The 17,601-nt window shown below is 39.9% G+C and overlaps 1 protein-coding gene across 2 annotated transcripts in view; it reads left to right on the top strand.

The window, feature by feature from the left end:
- The window catches only part of LOC129708898 (AMP deaminase 2-like), a 104,412-nt gene that overhangs the window by 13,664 nt on the left and 73,147 nt on the right, over positions 1 to 17,601 (top strand). Inside the window, exon 1 of one of the 2 annotated variants that reach the window (XM_055654947.1) lies at positions 2,640 to 2,862. The exons of the other annotated variant lie outside the window; for it this stretch is intronic. Coding sequence (XP_055510922.1) covers positions 2,778 to 2,862 — 85 coding nt within the window. The 5' untranslated portion in view covers positions 2,640 to 2,777. Of the gene's footprint in view, positions 1 to 2,639; positions 2,863 to 17,601 lie in introns of those variants that run through there. 2 annotated transcript variants of the gene reach the window in all.

Below are 17,601 nucleotides of genomic sequence, written 5' to 3'. Positions count from 1 at the left end.
TAATTGTTGCTGATAACTGAGTTGCACAATTATTTATATAACCACACAGTAATGGACCTTTATTGAACTGCATATTTCAACCATAATGTCACCACTGCAAATAGTTAAAGTGATTTTGGTTGGAATATAATTGTAAACTTATTGGTCTGGACTACATTCTTTGTTCGGTTGCGGAATTCATCACCAGGTTCTTGTTTTCTGTGGTAAACCTTACTGATTTTCAGTGTTAACTGAATCATACTTTAGATTGTCATACCGAGACTCAAACACAACTATTCCTTTATTTCTGATGATTTCCTCCAAAAACATCTAAAATTATTATTATTGTTAAACATATAATCCGGATCATTTATTTACCTGAGTTTTCCCACAGCACAAAAAGATTCTGAAGTTGTTCGACATGTCGTCATAAATGATTGAATAAAGATACGTCCTTTTTGCAGTGTTTTGGATGCGATGTTAACTCAAGGTCACATATGTTTTCATAGAGGGAATAGCTTCAGCAGCTCTATTCTGTAACAGGGGAGTCCTGGCCAATAGTGGTCTTGTGCTCAATAGTTATCCCTCTATATATTTATCTCCTAAAACAAGATTCCAGCCTTTATTGTAGAAACCAGGAGGAGAAGATGCTGGTTTGCCAAGGAAAGACAAAATACTGGAGTATCTCAGTTGGTCAGAAAGCATCCCTGTAGAATGTGAATAAGTGATGGTTTGGGTCGAGACCCTTTGTCTGAAGAAGGGTCGTGACCTGAAACATCCATTTTCTCCAAGGATGCTGCCTGACCCGCTGATTACTCCAGCATTTGTGTATTTTCTGGCCTGAATTGTCTAACCTCATTTACATGACTAAACTGGGGAGGCAATTAAAAGTCCTTTATATTGGCAGGTCTGAAGTTATGTAAGCTGGATCAGATAAGAATGACTGGTTCCCTTTCCTGAAGGACATTAGGACAGTGCGGCAGCAGATTCGTGCTTCTTGCTGACATTCTTCATTAGCTTGTGCATTTATTTTTAATTTAAATTCCAAAAATGCTACTTGTGCTCAGAACTCAAACTGCTGGTTCAGTAACGTAATCACCGCACAATTGCAGAGTGATATGTGGTTATCTTTACAATATCAGGAACTTTTCATGTGCATAATCTGCTACATTTACTAAGTGACAACATTTCCAATGTATGTCAATGACTATCAAGTGCTTTAGAATGTCCTGAAGGGAATGTGAATAGCAATAGGAAATAGATATGCAAGTCTTTCTTTTTAAAATTCGAACAATGGGATAATTGGATCTTGTTCCCAAACCTTCTGGTTACTGGTGTGCCAAGTTATCCCCAACTTTTTCATTGCCCTTGCGTTACTGTGTTATTGTGTTACATGTATATTTCTGGCCTGGGATAAGTTTGCCAAAGTACATAATACAGAAGGGTTCTTATAACACAGTGACAGGAACGCCTGTTACCGTGTTTAAACCATCAAGGGTCTATTTTTAAATTGGGTATGTAAGGAATTACACAAGTAAATAAAACTTGTGAATAGAGTTGGATCTACAACGTGCAACCATCGTATTCTTCGGGGGAATCTGATTGAACCTGCAGCACTTCAAGAATTCTGGAGTTTGGACTGACAAGTTGATTTTTAAGAGATTCAATCGTCTCCAAGTTTGAACCTGCAAGTTTCTCAGTTTATTTTAATCTAACTCTGCCGGGCTCTCTTTTCCTCTTCCCCCTCCCCCTCCCCCACACCCTAGACCTGGGCACAAGAGCAGGTTCCAAGTCTCTTGCCCAGTCCAGTCTCTTACCCCTGCTGCCCCCCCAAAGTTTCGCTCGTAGGCTCCAACCCTCCCTCTGCACCCCGGGGGTCAAGACTTCGCTCCCTGTCCCCCTCTGACTCCCAGGGAGAGAGCTCCCAGTCTCTCTCCCCCTATCCTTGGGGGTCAGGAATTAACTCCCAGTCTCTCATCCTCAGTCCCTGGGGGTTAGAGCTCCCAGTCTCTCTCTCTCCCCCCTGTCCCCAGGGGTCAGGGCTTCGTTCCCGCTCTCCTTCCCTCCCTCTATCCCCCCCCCTCTATCCCCCTCCCTCTATCCCCTCCCTTCCTCAGTGTTTCACCCCCCAGTGTATCTCCCCTTGTCAGGACTCCGCTCGCTCTCTCCCCGGGTGCCAGCTTCACTCCCAGCCAGTCTCCCTCCCTCGGTCCCCAGGGATCAGCGCTTCACTCCCAGTCTCCTTCCCCCCTCCCTCCTCCCTCCCCCCTCTGTCCAGAGCTTCGTTCCCGGTCTCCTTTCCTCCCTCCCTCCCTCCCTCCCTCCTTCCCTCCCTCTGTCCCCAGGGGCAGAGCTTCACTCCCAGTCTCTCTCCCTCCCACTGTCCCCAGGGTCCAGAGCTCATTCCCGGTCTCCTTTCCTCCCTCCCTCTGTCCCCGGGGGTCAGAGCGTCACTCCCAGTCTCCCGAGCCCTGGCGGCCATTACCTGCAGCGCGACATTGATGAGGAGGAGCGGGGGGCTGCAGCGGCGGGCGCTGGGCCCGTTGCTAGGGGCGACGGCGGGCCCGCGGCCTGTGCTCGCGCCCGTGTCGTGCCCGCGCCCACGCCCGGCCGTTGGGCCGCCCGCTCGTGCGGCGCCGGGCGCCTGCTCACTGGTGGGCGGGGGCGGGAAGTGGAAGCGGTCCCTCGCCTGTTGGTGGAGCAGCGCCTGGCGTCAACGAGGAGCATCATCCTCCTCCTCCTCCTCCTCCTCCTCATCCTCATCCTCGCAGTCGCAAGGATCCTCATCTGGAGACAACATGTCAGACCCCATCCCCATCCGAGCCAAGAAACTGCGGCCCCGACTCCACGGCAGGAGCAGTCTGCAAAGCGCCGAGTCCGTGGGTGAGTCCTCGGGTAAAGGTCAACTTTCAGCATTAAACACCCTGTACTGTACAGCTTTAATATTGCAATTGACCTGCATTAGATTTATGAGTCCGAAGAAGGGTTTCGACCCGGAACATCTCTTCAGAGATGCTGCCGTCCCCCTGAGTTACTCCAGCATTTTGTGTCAATTTTAAAGATATACGAGACTGAATTGCGCTGCAGTGGCTGTCACTGTTGCTCAACATTCCCCTGTTTGCTATTTACCCCTGTGCCTTTACTCTTAAAAAAATAAAAATACCGTTTTAGTTGATTTATTTCTTTAGAAATAGAAGACCTGCTTCCGGTCAGATTATCGGGGATGCTGATTCCTTATGCAGTAGGAACGGACCAAATGTGGCATTTAATCCACGATTAATTACAAGGCATCTGGGCTTCATCAAATGAAAAGATCTGAGGGATCTTTGCTCCAAAAATTAAAGACAGAAGGCATCTTCAGCCTAAAATTAGAGATGTAAGACATGATTAGTGAATAATTACACGTCGAATGCAGGTTAATTCTTATATTAAAACCCATCCAGACCATAATTAGTGATGTTTGATCCATGATTGAAAAGATGCAAGCCATTTTCCTTCCTCTTTTTGCAATGTATTCTGTTAGCTAATTGTTTATAATTTATCTGCAGTGCTGGTTGTATGTTGATTTGTTTGTAAACCAATTGCTTGCACTACGGTTCATCTGTGTCCCTGTTACTGCTGTAATGCGTTTTAATTTTGGAGATGGACAAGCTTTGTGTCATCCCTATAAACCATATTAGGGGGCAGATCTGATATTTGTTATGAATATTGGAGAATTAAATACCCCACAACGAATCAACTCTATATTAGCCAGATTATTTGTAATGTCATTGCTGTTGTGCATCGATATCAGACCAACTATTAAAAACAAATTGTACGTAAATAGATTTTTTAGGTTGTAGGAAAACTCGAAGTATTACCATGTTCACAAAATGTAAATCGAATTCTTTAATGAAGAATATTGACAAAGAAGATTTGATTTAAAAAACATTCTGGCAATTTGTTTTAAAATCTATAATAAAATCAGAAACTGCTAGAACACCAGGCAGGGAGAGTAAAACAGAATTAATGGTATTGTTGTGGGTAAATGACCTTTCAGGAGAATGGACTGGGTCATTCAATTTATGCACTTCACCATTCTGGTGTATTCCTGACTGCTAGTTCGCATTTACTGAAACAATAATGTTGAACCGATATAGTAATCCCTTAGTGTTTTGACAAACAAAGTTTGGCAGCAAGCCAGAACAGATAACTTAAACCATTTTAAAGGATGCCCTGCCTAAAGGACAAGAGAAGCAGAGCGATTTGAAAAGGGAATTCTGGGGCTCAAAATTAAGATTTAAGAAGGGAATTAGGTCTTGAGTCAGGAGGGCAAATTTGGAGGAGATTTGGGATCTTGGAGCATTATGGAGCTGTAATTTTAAAAGTATTCATATTATTATAAATTTATAATAATAATAATAATAATAATAATAAATTTATTTATATAGCACATTTATAGTCAATTTTCATTGACCCCAAAGTGCTTTACATAATTTAAAAATCAGTTCCATACAAAGCATAAAGATGGGTTAACAAAATAATAATTATTAGTGATCTGGACATGATTTAAGCTTAATATTTTCAATCATGAGTATTGTATTGACGAATGTGGACCTGCGCAGATATGTATGAAAGTTACAAAGTTGCTCACTCATTGACCTCCTATCAGACTGATCAGATAATTGTAGTGGTAATCTTTTACCTTGCTTCACAACACACAACATAGATAATGATGCTGCGATATTTTGAGACACTTGTCCACTTTTTTAAGTCTGTAGAGTTTGCATGTTGAAACTTTACCAAAACAATCACTCATTAGTTTAGATAAATGTCATCAAGCTGTTAATTTATTTAACCTTGATTTGAGTACCATTCTTCCCAGACATATGCATCTCCAAAGGTCACTATGTTCAGTGATCGGGTACAAGAATTCAGGTTGAATATTCTGCTCTTAATCTATATAGAATTTGTTCTCAGCACTAGCTCAGTTGAAATTTATTAACAGTGCAGCACAGAAATAGCCCTATGGTCCTTGATGTCTGTTCCACTTATGATGCCAAATTAATCTCACCCCATCTGCCTGCAGTTAGTCTATAATCCCCTATTCTCTGCATGCTCATGTACTTCTCTAAATGCCTCTTAAACATCAATGTCGTGTATACTTCTACCACCTCCCCTGCAAGTGCATTCTTGGTCACGTGTAGGACTAAAAATTAGTATATTGTTTTGTACTGTGTATGATTCATATTTTTATCAAAGTTTATCTAGTGAAATATATATGTTATGCAGACAATGTTTGTTTAGGGTCTGAGGTCAAATATGACTGGTCATGTGTGTGTCTTCACACAAAAGCATTTTTTTCATAACTCAGTTTTATCTTACAAACTCTTGCGAATTTTAAAAAGCTAGAATGTTCATATCTTTAGCAGACATGCATTATAGTTCTGTAGGTAGGAAAATTGCAATGAATAAGATTAATCTCTGACAATAATTTTTTAATGTATTACTTTATGTGATGCCATTTGGTAACGTGTAGGACATTTTGGTTCACTTTCCAAAGATCGGCCTATTCCATGTATCTACCACTGTAAAAAATAAATCCCACCACAAATCTCCTTTGGTCATTCCCTCTCATCTTAAAGCTATGCCCTCAAAAATTTGACACCTCTATCCTGACATTTAATTCCACATAGATTTGACTCCGACGCTTTAACCATTTTTGTCTATGTTTGATAACATCTAGAATATTTACCCAGCACGGACTGCCCTTCTGGAGCACTGTTTTAGCTCTGAAAATCGGTCGTCATTTTCAAACTGCAGAAATGGTAATCAAAATCTTATTTTGTCATAATACAAGGACTGCCAAATGAGGAGAATCTTAGCACCGACATGGAACATTTGCATATTCTTGTTTCCTTGTTCATTGTGCTCGATATATTCATTATTTTTTTTTATTAATGGCTTGTGTGCTGTTATCGTTCGGCAAAATCAACAATTTTTGCTCACTTAAATCTTTAGTCAAATGCGCCAATGTTTGGTCTCTAATAAATTGCAACTACATTGTATTGGCAATAAATATAAAGGCATTTAAAGCCTTTTTTATCTCTGCTTTTACTAATTCGATTTCTTTACAAGCAAACAAGATTGGTCTGCAATTGCACATAATTGCCACATTTTGAAACCTAACATTTCACAAAATACAGGGTTGACATTGCAAAATATATTGCCAGTTTTATTGATGCAAAATAAATGTAAACCAAATCCTAAGTGTTTAATTTTTTAAAAATTAATAATCCATAAGAAACAAAATAATTCAAATCCTAATACAAGATCCTGAACTCTGCATCAGTTCCTACAAAATGTTCAATGTTACCATAAAATTTCTCTCACTTTTTATTTGCTTGATAGGCAGCCTTATAGAGAAGTGGGAAATTGTTTATTGTTAGTAACAACAACGGTTGACAGATAAGTAAAAACATTTTGCAACAAATGTTAAACCAAATAATTGCCATCAGTAATCACCATATTCATTGTAACTTGTGGTTTTATGATATGGGCATTATAGATCATTTCGTGAAACACTTGCAATACTGTGTGACTTGGCTTGAAGAAGGTACAGTGCCCTCCATAATCTTTGGGACAAAGACTTATTTATTTATTCATTTGCCTCTGTGCTCCACAATTTGAGATTTGTAATAGAACAAAATCACATGTGGTTATAGTGCACATTGTCAGATTTTATTAAAGGCCATTTTTATACATTTTGGTTTCTCTATATAGAAATTAGAGCCGTGTTTATACATAGTCCCCCCCCCATTTCAGGGCACTATAATGTTTGGGACACATGACTTCACAGGTGTTTGTAATTGCTCGGGTGTGTTTAATTGCCCCCTTAATGCAGGTATAAGAGAGCTCTCAGCACCTAGTCTTTCCTCCAGTCTTTCCATTACCTTTGGAAACTTTTATTGCTGTTTATCAACATCAGGACCAAAGTTGTGCCAATGAAAGTCAAATAAGCCATGAGACCAAGAAACAAAAATAAAACTGTCAGAAACATCAGCAAAACAGGCTTACCAAAATCAACTGTTTGGAACATAATTAAGATGAAAGAGAGTACTGGTTAGCTTACTCTGCAATTAAATCCTCAACTTCCTCATCCACAGACCACAGTCTGTTCGAATTGGAGGAACCACTTCATCCTCAGTAACAATTACTACGGGAGCACCTCAAGACTGCGTACTCAGCCCCCTGCTTTACTCACTCTATACCTATGACTGCATAGCCGGTCATAGTGCAAACCCCATCATCATGTTCACCGATGACACCACTGTGGTTGGACGAATCACAGATGGGGACGAGTCAGAGTATAGAAGTGAGATCGACCGACTGACCAGCACAACAACCTGGCTCTAAACATCAGTAAGAACAAGGAACTGATTGTGGACTTTAGTAGGGGAAGGATAAGGACCCACAATCCTGTTTATATCAACGGGACGATGGTGGAGAGGGTCAATAACTTCAAATTCCTGGGCGTGCATATATCAGAAGATCTTTCCTGGACCCAGCACACCGATGCAATTGTAAAGAAGACAAATCAGCGACCCTACTTCCTGTGAAGATTACGGAGATTCAGCATGTCGAAGAGGATTCTCCTAAACTTCCACAGGTGCACGGTAGAGAGCATTCTGACTGATTGCACCGTGGCCTGAAAATGGAAGCTTGTGCTTGGCTTTATTAACCCACATGCTTTGCATATGATAATTTATCTGTATGCTTTGTTACCCGGCAGTTGCAGTCTTATTCTTTACAGCAAAATGCATCGTCTCATGATTTCTGTAGAATTACTTCCTATTCTGCAGACTTCCTGCATTTTGTCAGCATACTTCCTCCTTGGTGTCATCTGAAAGTTTTTAAAGTGGTACATCGAATTGCATAGGCTGAACCATTAATGTAAATTATAAATAATAGTCGATCACTTGGGAATATCCAATTGTTTGGCTAAATAATAGGCCGTAATCTGTTTTGCAGCCAATTTGCAATTCATTTTGCTATATGTGCCTGACTTTAATGTGTCCATTCTGTGTCCATTTACTTTGTCATAGGCCCATTAAAAATCCAAGTACATGACCTGCATTGCATTGTTTAAGAAAGAACTGCAGATGCTGGAAAATCGAAAGTAGACAAAAGTGCTGGAGAAACTCAGCGGGTGCGGCAGCATCTATGGAGCGAAGGCAATAGGCAACGTTTCGGGCCGAAACGTTACCTATTTCCTTCGCTCCATAGATGCTGCCTCACCCACTGAGTTTCTCCAGCACTTTTATCTACCTGCATTGCATTCTTCTTTTTCCTGCACTTGAATTTTTCAAATGTCAGGTTGGTCCCTTTTGGCCTGTGCGAATGACTCTTATTTAAATCTTACATATCATTTCTTTAACCACTGAGTATTTCTGGCAGTGTTTTATTTCAGATAACTGTAGTATTTAACTTTTGTTTTCCCGATTCCTGTGTTGGGCTTGTCCTGAACATAAAGGTTACAAACTGCTTTATCTATTTTGCCTTTTTCTACCTCGTTTTTTTTGGGCTAATTATAAATAGAGATGGCTTACAATCTCTCTTGCCTGCACTTAACATAAAGCATTGGAAACATTAATCTGTTCAATTGATGGTGCTGAGTTCTGCCTAATAAATAAACTAGGCGTTGATATTATTTTCAAATGTTGAGAATTCTCAGTATCATGAGGTAATGACAGAATACTTTGTGGATACTTTATAACATACAAGTGCTTCAGTTTAGTATTGAATAACCTCTACATGTCTTTTCAAATGTAGCCTGTGTCAATATTTGACACTATGGCAAGTTTAAAAATAGGTATTGCAAGACAAAAAAAAAATCCAGCTGGCACCAATAAGCTACTGCCACCAGAAAGATGGCAATTGATAATCAGTCTATTTTGAGAGCTCCCATTGGTATGGAAATGATTGCAGTTGATCGCCCAAATCCCACCGGATGGAAACATTGATGTTGTTTTAGCTTTTTTAATCCCTTTTAATACAAGCTGGATGGTGTATCTTTAGTAGTGACCGACAGCTGTGCAGTACTTGAAACTGATAGTGTACAGTAGCATTAAGAGGAATTATTGTCATCTGTAACAACCTGGTAATCCTTAAAATACACTGAATTTATTTTGTATTCAATGACCCAGCATCAGAGTAAATACAGTGCTCTCCATATTGTTTGGGACAAAGACCCATCATTTATTTATTTGCCTCTGTTCTTCACAATTTGAGATTTGTAATAGAAAAAAATCACATGTGGTTAAAGTGCACGTTGTCAGATTTTAATAAAATCATTTTTATACATTTTGGTTGCACCATGTGGAAATTACAGCAGTGTATATACATAGTCCCCCCATTTCAGGTAACCATAATGTTTGGGACACAGCAATGTCATGTATAGGAATGTAGTCATGTTTAGTATTTTGTTGCATATCCTTTGCATGCAATGACTGCTAGAAGTCTGTGATTCATGGACATTACCAGTTGTTGTGTATCTTCTCTGGTGATGCTCTGCCAGACCTGTATTGCAGCCATCTTTGGCTTATGCTTGTTTTGGGGGCTAGTCCCCTTCAGCTTTCTCTTCAGCAAATAAAAGGCATGCTCAATTGGGTTCAGATCGGGTGATTGACCTGGCCACTCAAAAATTGACCATTTTATAGCTTTGATAAACTCCTTTGCTGTTTTAAGCAGTATGTTTGGGATCATTGTTTTGCTGTAGAATGAATCGCGGTCCTATGAGTTCTGAGGCATTTGTTTGAACTTGAGCAGATAGGATGTGTTTATACACTTCAAAATTCATTATGCTACTACCATCAGCGGTTGTATCATCAATGAAGATAACTGAGTCAGTACTTTCAGCAGCCATACATGCCCAGGCCATAACACCCCCACCACCGTGTTTCACAGATGAGGTGGTATGCTTTGGCAGTTCCTTCTCTCTTCCATACTTTGCTCTTGCCATCACTCTGATATGTTAATTTTCATCTCATCTGTTCACAAGACCTTTTTCCAGAACTATGGTTGCTCTTTAAAGTACTTCAAAGGCAAAAGTCAAAGTCAATTTTATTCGTCACATGCACCTGAAGTTGCAGTGAAATGATTTGACTTTGACTTGATGTCTCTAACAGTTTTATTCTTGTTTCTCAGTCTAATAATGGCTTCTTTGACTTTCATTGGCACAACTTTGGTCCTCATGTTGATAAACAGCAATGAAAGTTTCCAAAGGTGATGGAAAGACTAGGTGCTGAGAGCTCTCTTATACCTGCATTATGGAGGCAATTAAACAAACCTGAGCAATTAGAAACGCCTGTGAAGCCACATGTCCCAAACATTATGGTGTCCTGAAATGGGGGGGCTCTGTGTAAACACAGTTGTAATTTCTACATGGTGTAACCAAAATGCCAGATTTTATTAAAGGTCATTTTTATACAATGTGTACTTTAACCACATGTGATTTTTTTTTTCTATTACAAATCTCAAATTGTGGAGTACAGAGACAAATAAATAAATGATGGGTCTTTGTACCAAACATTGTGGAGGGCACTGTAGATATATGTGACCTTGAATAGTTGATATAGTGTCTAACCACCTTATTAATTAATCCGAGCTCCATTAATTTTTGCCGCAATTATAATATTCCTTATCCCAGTTATTCCTTTAAAATCCTGGTGTTACTTCAAAGTTTTAAAAAATAATAACAATTTTGCAATTGACTTTTCATAGAGGTCTCATTCTGCTTCTTTTATAATATTTGGGTGGCATATCACATGTATTGATTGGGTGAAATTGGTCTCTTTATAGTGGGTATATCTGTTAGATATTGAATTTGTTCGCTATTGGTTCAATTTATTTCACCTTTTCTCACCTTTTATTGTATAGAATTGTTCTTTCAACATGTTAGCAGGGAGGCGAGGGTTGGTAGTGGCTTTGACAATTATTTTTCAATAATTTTCATGTTTTAATGTCCCAAGGCAAAGGATAAAGAGACAAAACAGAATCCAAAGATTTAGCTGAACGAAGAATCTGATTATAAAAGAATTATGAAAATTCAGGGATATTATGTACATTATTTATTTGCTATTTTTTTTCTTCTGATAATTGATTGCTGGTGTGGCCATAGTATCCTGGTTCCAAGGTGAACATTTACACCTGAAGGTCACTGGTTGCCAAAAACATTGACATAAGTGGCAATAACATTTTTTCAAATTATGAATCTTGATTAGAATGATATATACAAAGACTTTTTACTTGAAACACTACTCTGATACTAAACACACTAAACAGCAGTGTATTTAGCTGTTGAAATTTCAAGACATGACATTGAATTTTAGGAGCAGATTACAGTGCACTATCATTGCCATGCAGCATATTTATTGCGATCAAATGGGCTTGGAGTTCTTGGCATGTGACTCCAGACTTACCGTGGCAAATTGAAATTGAATTCATTAAATTCTGTTTTAATGATGTAACAGTAAAGTTATTATGAAAGCTATTGGTTTTATTCTAATAACTCAACTTCTGATGTGCAAGGTAAATAAGGTACTGTACTGTTTGCAATGATTTCTAAAAGTCAAGAATAACGTATCCACATGACGAATAGAAAATGGTTAGAATGTTGAATCCAGGTCAAGATTGTTTTTAAAGTATGCTCAGTTTGTACTGATAATTAATTTGTACTTAATATCATCTGGATTAAGGTAAATTATTAATCGTTTAACGAATGCTCTCTGAAGAAGGGTCTTGACCCAAAACATCACCCATTCCTTCTCTCCAGAGATGTGGCCTGTCCTGCTGAGTTATTTCAGCATTTTGTGTCTACCTTCGATTTAAACCAGCATCTGCAGTTCTTTCCTACACGCTTTCCCAAGTGAGTGGGTTCTCCTAATTGGAATTTTATTCCTGTGCCAAGAAAGGATACTTGGTTGCAATTTTTGTTGAAGTCGGGAATCTTAACAATACTTCACTTGTTTAAAAGCGAACTCTTGTTGAACCTTGCAAATCTGCCTATGAAAATACAAGTAAATAGAAGGTGTTCTTTAGAGATCAGGAATAAAAGCTGAATAAATAGTTTGAACTGAAATGGCAAACTATCAGAAAAACAGTGAACTACATGGTCACTTAATGAAGACTGCATTGTTTGGTTACTACAAATTTTTCTGAGAATCAATAGAGCCGAAGCAGATATGGTTAAAAGTTTCAAGTTCCTGTGTAAATACCACTAATTTGTTGTGGACCAACCATATTGAAGCTATGGCCAAAAATACATCAACGCTCTTTCTCAGAAGACTTAAAGGGCCTGTCCCACTTTCACGACCTAATTCACGACATTTTTACTCGTGGACATTTTTCACCAGGCTAGAAAAACGCCCCGACCTACTTGATGCCACGAGTACCTACGACTAGCATCACAACCTACCTACGACCTTGTGACGACCATGCTGCGAATATGAGTCAAGGGCAAACTCGGCAGAGGTCGTGAAAGTGGGACAGGCCCTTAAAGTTTGGCATGCCTTTAACTCTTACCAACTTTGACAGATGCACCATAGAAAGTATCCCCTCTGGATTCATCACACCTTGGTTTGGTAACAGATTTGTCCAAGATAGCAAGAAATTGCAGAGAGGTGTAGATGTAGCCCAGTCCATCGCATAGACCAGCCTCTCCACCATGTACTTCACGCTGCCTTGGGAAATGTAATCAAAGACCTTTTTAACCCCAGCCATTCTCTCCTGTCAGGATGAAGATACAAAAGTTTGAAACCATGTACCACAAGATTCAGCGATAGCTTCTCCCCTGCTTTTTTCAGACTACTGAACAGTCATCACATGAGCGAGGGTCCTGTCCTGATCTTCAACCTACCACATTGCAGACCTTGGACTTTTCATGTAACATCTGCATTTTATTCTGTAGTGAAGTGCAGATGGAGTTGATGGTGGGGAGGCAGATCTATGATGCACTGGGTTACCTGTACAGTGCTCTGCAATTTCTTGCAATCTTGGACAGAGCTATTGCTGAACCAAGCTGCAATACTCCAATCCTATAATGTTGTAACATTATATACTGCACTGGAATTTGCCTGAAGTACGAGGAAATATTCAACACCATCCAGGACAAAGTAATCCGCTTGATTGACAAACTGCTACTCTGCATTTACTATTTATGATCTATCAAATGTACTGCACTTACTTGCCAAAGCTACATTAGCAACCCCACCAAATATTAGTGGGAAGTCAGAGGATTGGGATGTTTTTAAAGAACAACAAAAGGTAACTAAAAAGACAATACGGAGAGAAATATGAAGTACGAATGTCAGCTAACCATTAATATAAAAGAAGATAGCAAGAGTTTCTACGGATATATCAAGAGTAAAAGAGGCTAGAGTGGTCGTTGGATCACCGGAGAATGATGGAGGTGATAACTGGAAATCAAGAAATGGCAGAGGAATTAAATAACTTTTTTGCATCAGTCTTCACAGTGCAAGACATCAGAGGTGTGCCTGCAATCATAGAGAGTCAGGGGGTGGAAGTTAGTGGAGTGGCGATTACTAAGGAAAAGGTGCGAGGAAAACTGAAAGGTCTGAGGGTGGACTGCGCCCCAGCTTTCTGAAGTGGGTGGTCTCAGAGATTGTGGAGGCATTAGTTGTGACATTTCAAGAATCACTAGTTCCTGAAGATTGGAAATTTGCGAATTTCACCCCGCTGTACAAGAAGGGAGCAAAGTAGAAGAGCGAAAACTAGAGGCCGGTTAGCCTGACGTGGTTGGTAAGATTTTAGAGTCAATTATAAAGAATGAGGTTAGGCAGTACTTAGAAGTTCATGATAAAATAGACTGATGTCAGTATGATTTTGTGAAGGGAAGATCTTGCCTGACGAATCTACTGGTGTTATTTGAGGAAGTTAATAGCAGGGCAAACAGAGGGGAGGCTGTAAATGTTGTTTACCTCGATTTTCATAAATGCACGTCAGGCTGCTAGGGAAGATGAGAGCCCATGGTATTAAAGGAAAGATACTAGCATGGATAGCGGGTTGGCTGGATGGCAAAAGGCAAAGTGTTGCAATAAAAGGAACTTCTTCAGGTTTACTGCCAGTGACTAGTGGGGTCCCGCATGGGTCGGTGAGGCCGCTTCTCTTCACGTTGTATATTAATGATTTGGATAAGGAGATTGAAGGCTTTGTGACCATGTTTGCAGATGATGCCAGGATAGGTGGGGCAGGCAGTGTAGTGGAAGCAAGGACTCTGCAGAAGGACTTGGACAGGTTAGGAGAGTACGTAGATAAGTGGCAGATGAAATTCAGTATAGCAAAGTGCGGAGTCATGCATTTTGGTAATAAGAATAAAGGTGTCGTTTATTTTCTAAATGGAGAGAGAATCCAGAAATCAGCGGTGCAAAGAGACTTGGGAGTGTTGGTGCAGGGCTCTCAAAGATAATTTTTGTGTCGAATCGGTAGTAAGAAAGGCAAATTCATTGCTAGCATTTATATCAAGAGGACTGGAATACAAAAAAACAGAGATGTAACGCTGAGACTCTAGAAGGCACTGGTCAGGCTGCATTTGGAATACTGTGAGCAAATTTGGGTACTATTTCTGAAAGGATGTGCTGGCTCTGGAGAGGGTCCAGAGGAGGTTTACAAGAATGATTCCAGGAATGAGTGGATTAGCATTTGATGAGTGTTTGACAGCACTGGGCCTGAACTCACTGAAGATTAGAAGGTTGAGGGGGGGAGACCTCATTGAATCTCACAGAATAATGAAAGGCATAGAGTGGATGTGGAAAGATGTTTCCAATGGTGGGAGAGTCTATGACCAGAGGTCATAGTCTCAGAATTAAAGGGTGCTCTTAGAAAGGAGATGAGGAGGAATTTATTTAGTTTGAGGGTAGTTAATCTGTGGAACAGCAAGTCAGAGGGCTGTGGCCAAGTATTTCTAAGGCAGAGATAGACAAATTCTTGATTAGAACGGGTGTCAAGGGTTATGGGGAGAAGGCAGGGAAATGGGATTAGGAGGCAGGGATCAGCCATGATTGAATGGCAGAGTAGACAAGATGGGCAGAATGGCTTAATTCTACTCCAATGACTTGTGAACTTGTAAACCTGCAGCCTGTTATGAAGGATACGGACTGTAAATACATGGGAACACTGCCACCTATTGATTCCTCTGGGTTATGCACTCTTGATTTGGAAATAATGCCTTTCCTTTGTTGCTGAGTATAAATCCTGGAATAATACTGGAGATGTATCTTCAACAGAAAGACTAGAGCAGTTCAAGAAAGTGGGTGACGACCATCTTCAAGGGAAGTAGAGCCTTTCAGCCCAACTCGATAAAGCAGACCAAGTTGTCTTACTGAGCTAGTTCCTCTTGCCTGCTCCTGGCCCATGTCCCTCAAACCTTTTCTATGCATTTACCTATTCAAGTAATTATTAAATGTTGTAATTGTCCCTACCTCTACCACTACCATTGAAATTGATACACAATCACTTCTATTAATATTTGTTAATCTATTAAAGAGACTCTAGTAAACAATGTCACATAGTACATTTTATAATTGGCTGTACCAAAAATAAATGTTGTTTTGAAAAGACCTTTATTTTTGTGAAGTCTGAGGAAAATAACTTGGTCATTGGGGGTTTGAAACTCTAGCCCATAACTCCCTTTTACCCCCATTGACAAGTGTTTCCATAATGTGATATTCTATTGCAAGGTTTTTATAGGAATGCAACTATTGTGCTAGGGCAGAACTACTTGTACATAACTGTACTTGCCCAAACCAAAGGAAACATTGGAGGAATTTGAAATAGTGGGTGGCAGTGCTTCCAGGGGACTGTGCAGAAGCAGGTTGTGGGCTTTCTTAGTTAACCATCACAATCTGTATGGTAAATTTACTGTCAGCGTTTTTGCAAGGAGTGTTCCTGGGCCCTTAGCCAATATCAATGAATGATCTGTAAAATTTGCAGATCAAAATGAACTGGGATTATGTGAAGGGGAACCTAAATATGAATAAGTTCCCATGCAAATTGATAAATGGCTGCTATTTACTGATCCTCACTGTTTTCACTTAATTCTTTGAAAGATTATTGTTTCAATGTCACTTGCTGTTAGATTTCAGTTGCATCCACAGCACGCGTGATAGCCATGTTCAGCTAGATATTGGAGAATAAGTGAACAACTGTTTTAAGCAGTTTAAATATGTTTATTTATGGAGTGTTTCCTCATTACTGTGTCATGGAAAACAGACTAAATCGTCATGAGTCACTTCAAACCATGTGATAGGAAAAAGGGAAGTGGTAAATATGGGTAAAGTAAAATGGGAAGGTGGAGTTATTAAACAAATTATATGTTCGTTATATGCTAGGGGCATAATCAGGCCATTCGGCCTATCAAGTCTACTCTGTCATTCAGTCATGCAGATCTATCTTTCCCTCTCAACCCCATTCTCATGCCTTTGCCCCATAACCCCTGACACTTACTAATCAAAAATTTGTCAATCTCCGCCTTAAAAATATATAGTGACTTGGCCTCCACAGGCGTTTGTGGCAATGAATTCCACAGATTCACCACGATCTGACTAAAGACATTTCCATTTCATCTCCTTTCTAATGGTACACCCTTTTATTCTGAGCCTGTGGCCTCTGGTTCTAGTCTCTCCCACTAGTGGAAACATCCTTTCCACATTCACTCTATCCAGGCCTTTCACAATTCGGTAAGTTTCAATGAGGTGTTGCCCTCACCCTTCTAAACTCCAGCGGGTACAGGCCCAGTGCATTCAAACACCTTTGAGACGCCTTTTGCCTTCAGAATCTGGGTGGAAATTAAACCCAGTTTCATGGAATGATAATCTTGCCCTTCTGACAACTGGATGGCACTGGATAAAATGAGATTAGGCAATCTCAATGGGCATTATTACAAGGAGGGAAAATTGATTTAAAAACAAAAGCCAAGTTTGGGTGAAAGGCAATGGTTGGATAATAGTGATGCTGTAGTGGCACCTAGTGGTTAGGCCACTCTTGCTATGTGAACCCCCTCGACAGTCGGGGAAGGGTCACTGGGTGTAGAGGTGTGCCCTAGTATATAAGAACTGACTCTCTCGCACTCTCTTCCTCTCTTTTCATGAGAGTGTCCTGCTACCTCAGCTTGTGCCCAGCTCGAGCCCACGAGGCAACAGCCTGTGAGCGGCAACAATGATTATTATGTTAGTGCTAAACGTGTATGTATATCTTACCTACAATGCCTGAATAAAGAAATTGTTTATTCACGACGTTTGTGCCTCTACAATGTGCTTTTAATGCAGTGATCAGTTAACCAATCATTGATTACCACAAAACTTGCTGATATTTGTCACGTATTCAAGTTATTCTTATTTCCATTTTTGAAGAGTGCTTTAGTTTCTTATGGAAAAGAAGAAGGTTGTAATTATATCCCAAATTAGAATGTGCATGCTCATGAAGCAACATTACATGTTTTAATGTGTTCTGAAAGAGTCACTGAACTTGGCTAAATTTGACTAACCATCAAATTTAATTTCTAATCTATATACTTTATGTAATTGATTTATGGAGAGGTTTGATGAGTTTCCACACCACTGAGCATTC

Source organism: Leucoraja erinacea, chromosome 24 (genome assembly GCF_028641065.1).
Source record: "Leucoraja erinacea ecotype New England chromosome 24, Leri_hhj_1, whole genome shotgun sequence".
In the NCBI taxonomy this organism is placed as follows: Eukaryota; Metazoa; Chordata; class Chondrichthyes; order Rajiformes; family Rajidae; genus Leucoraja; species Leucoraja erinaceus.
This window is presented reverse-complemented; position numbering and strand designations above follow the sequence as displayed.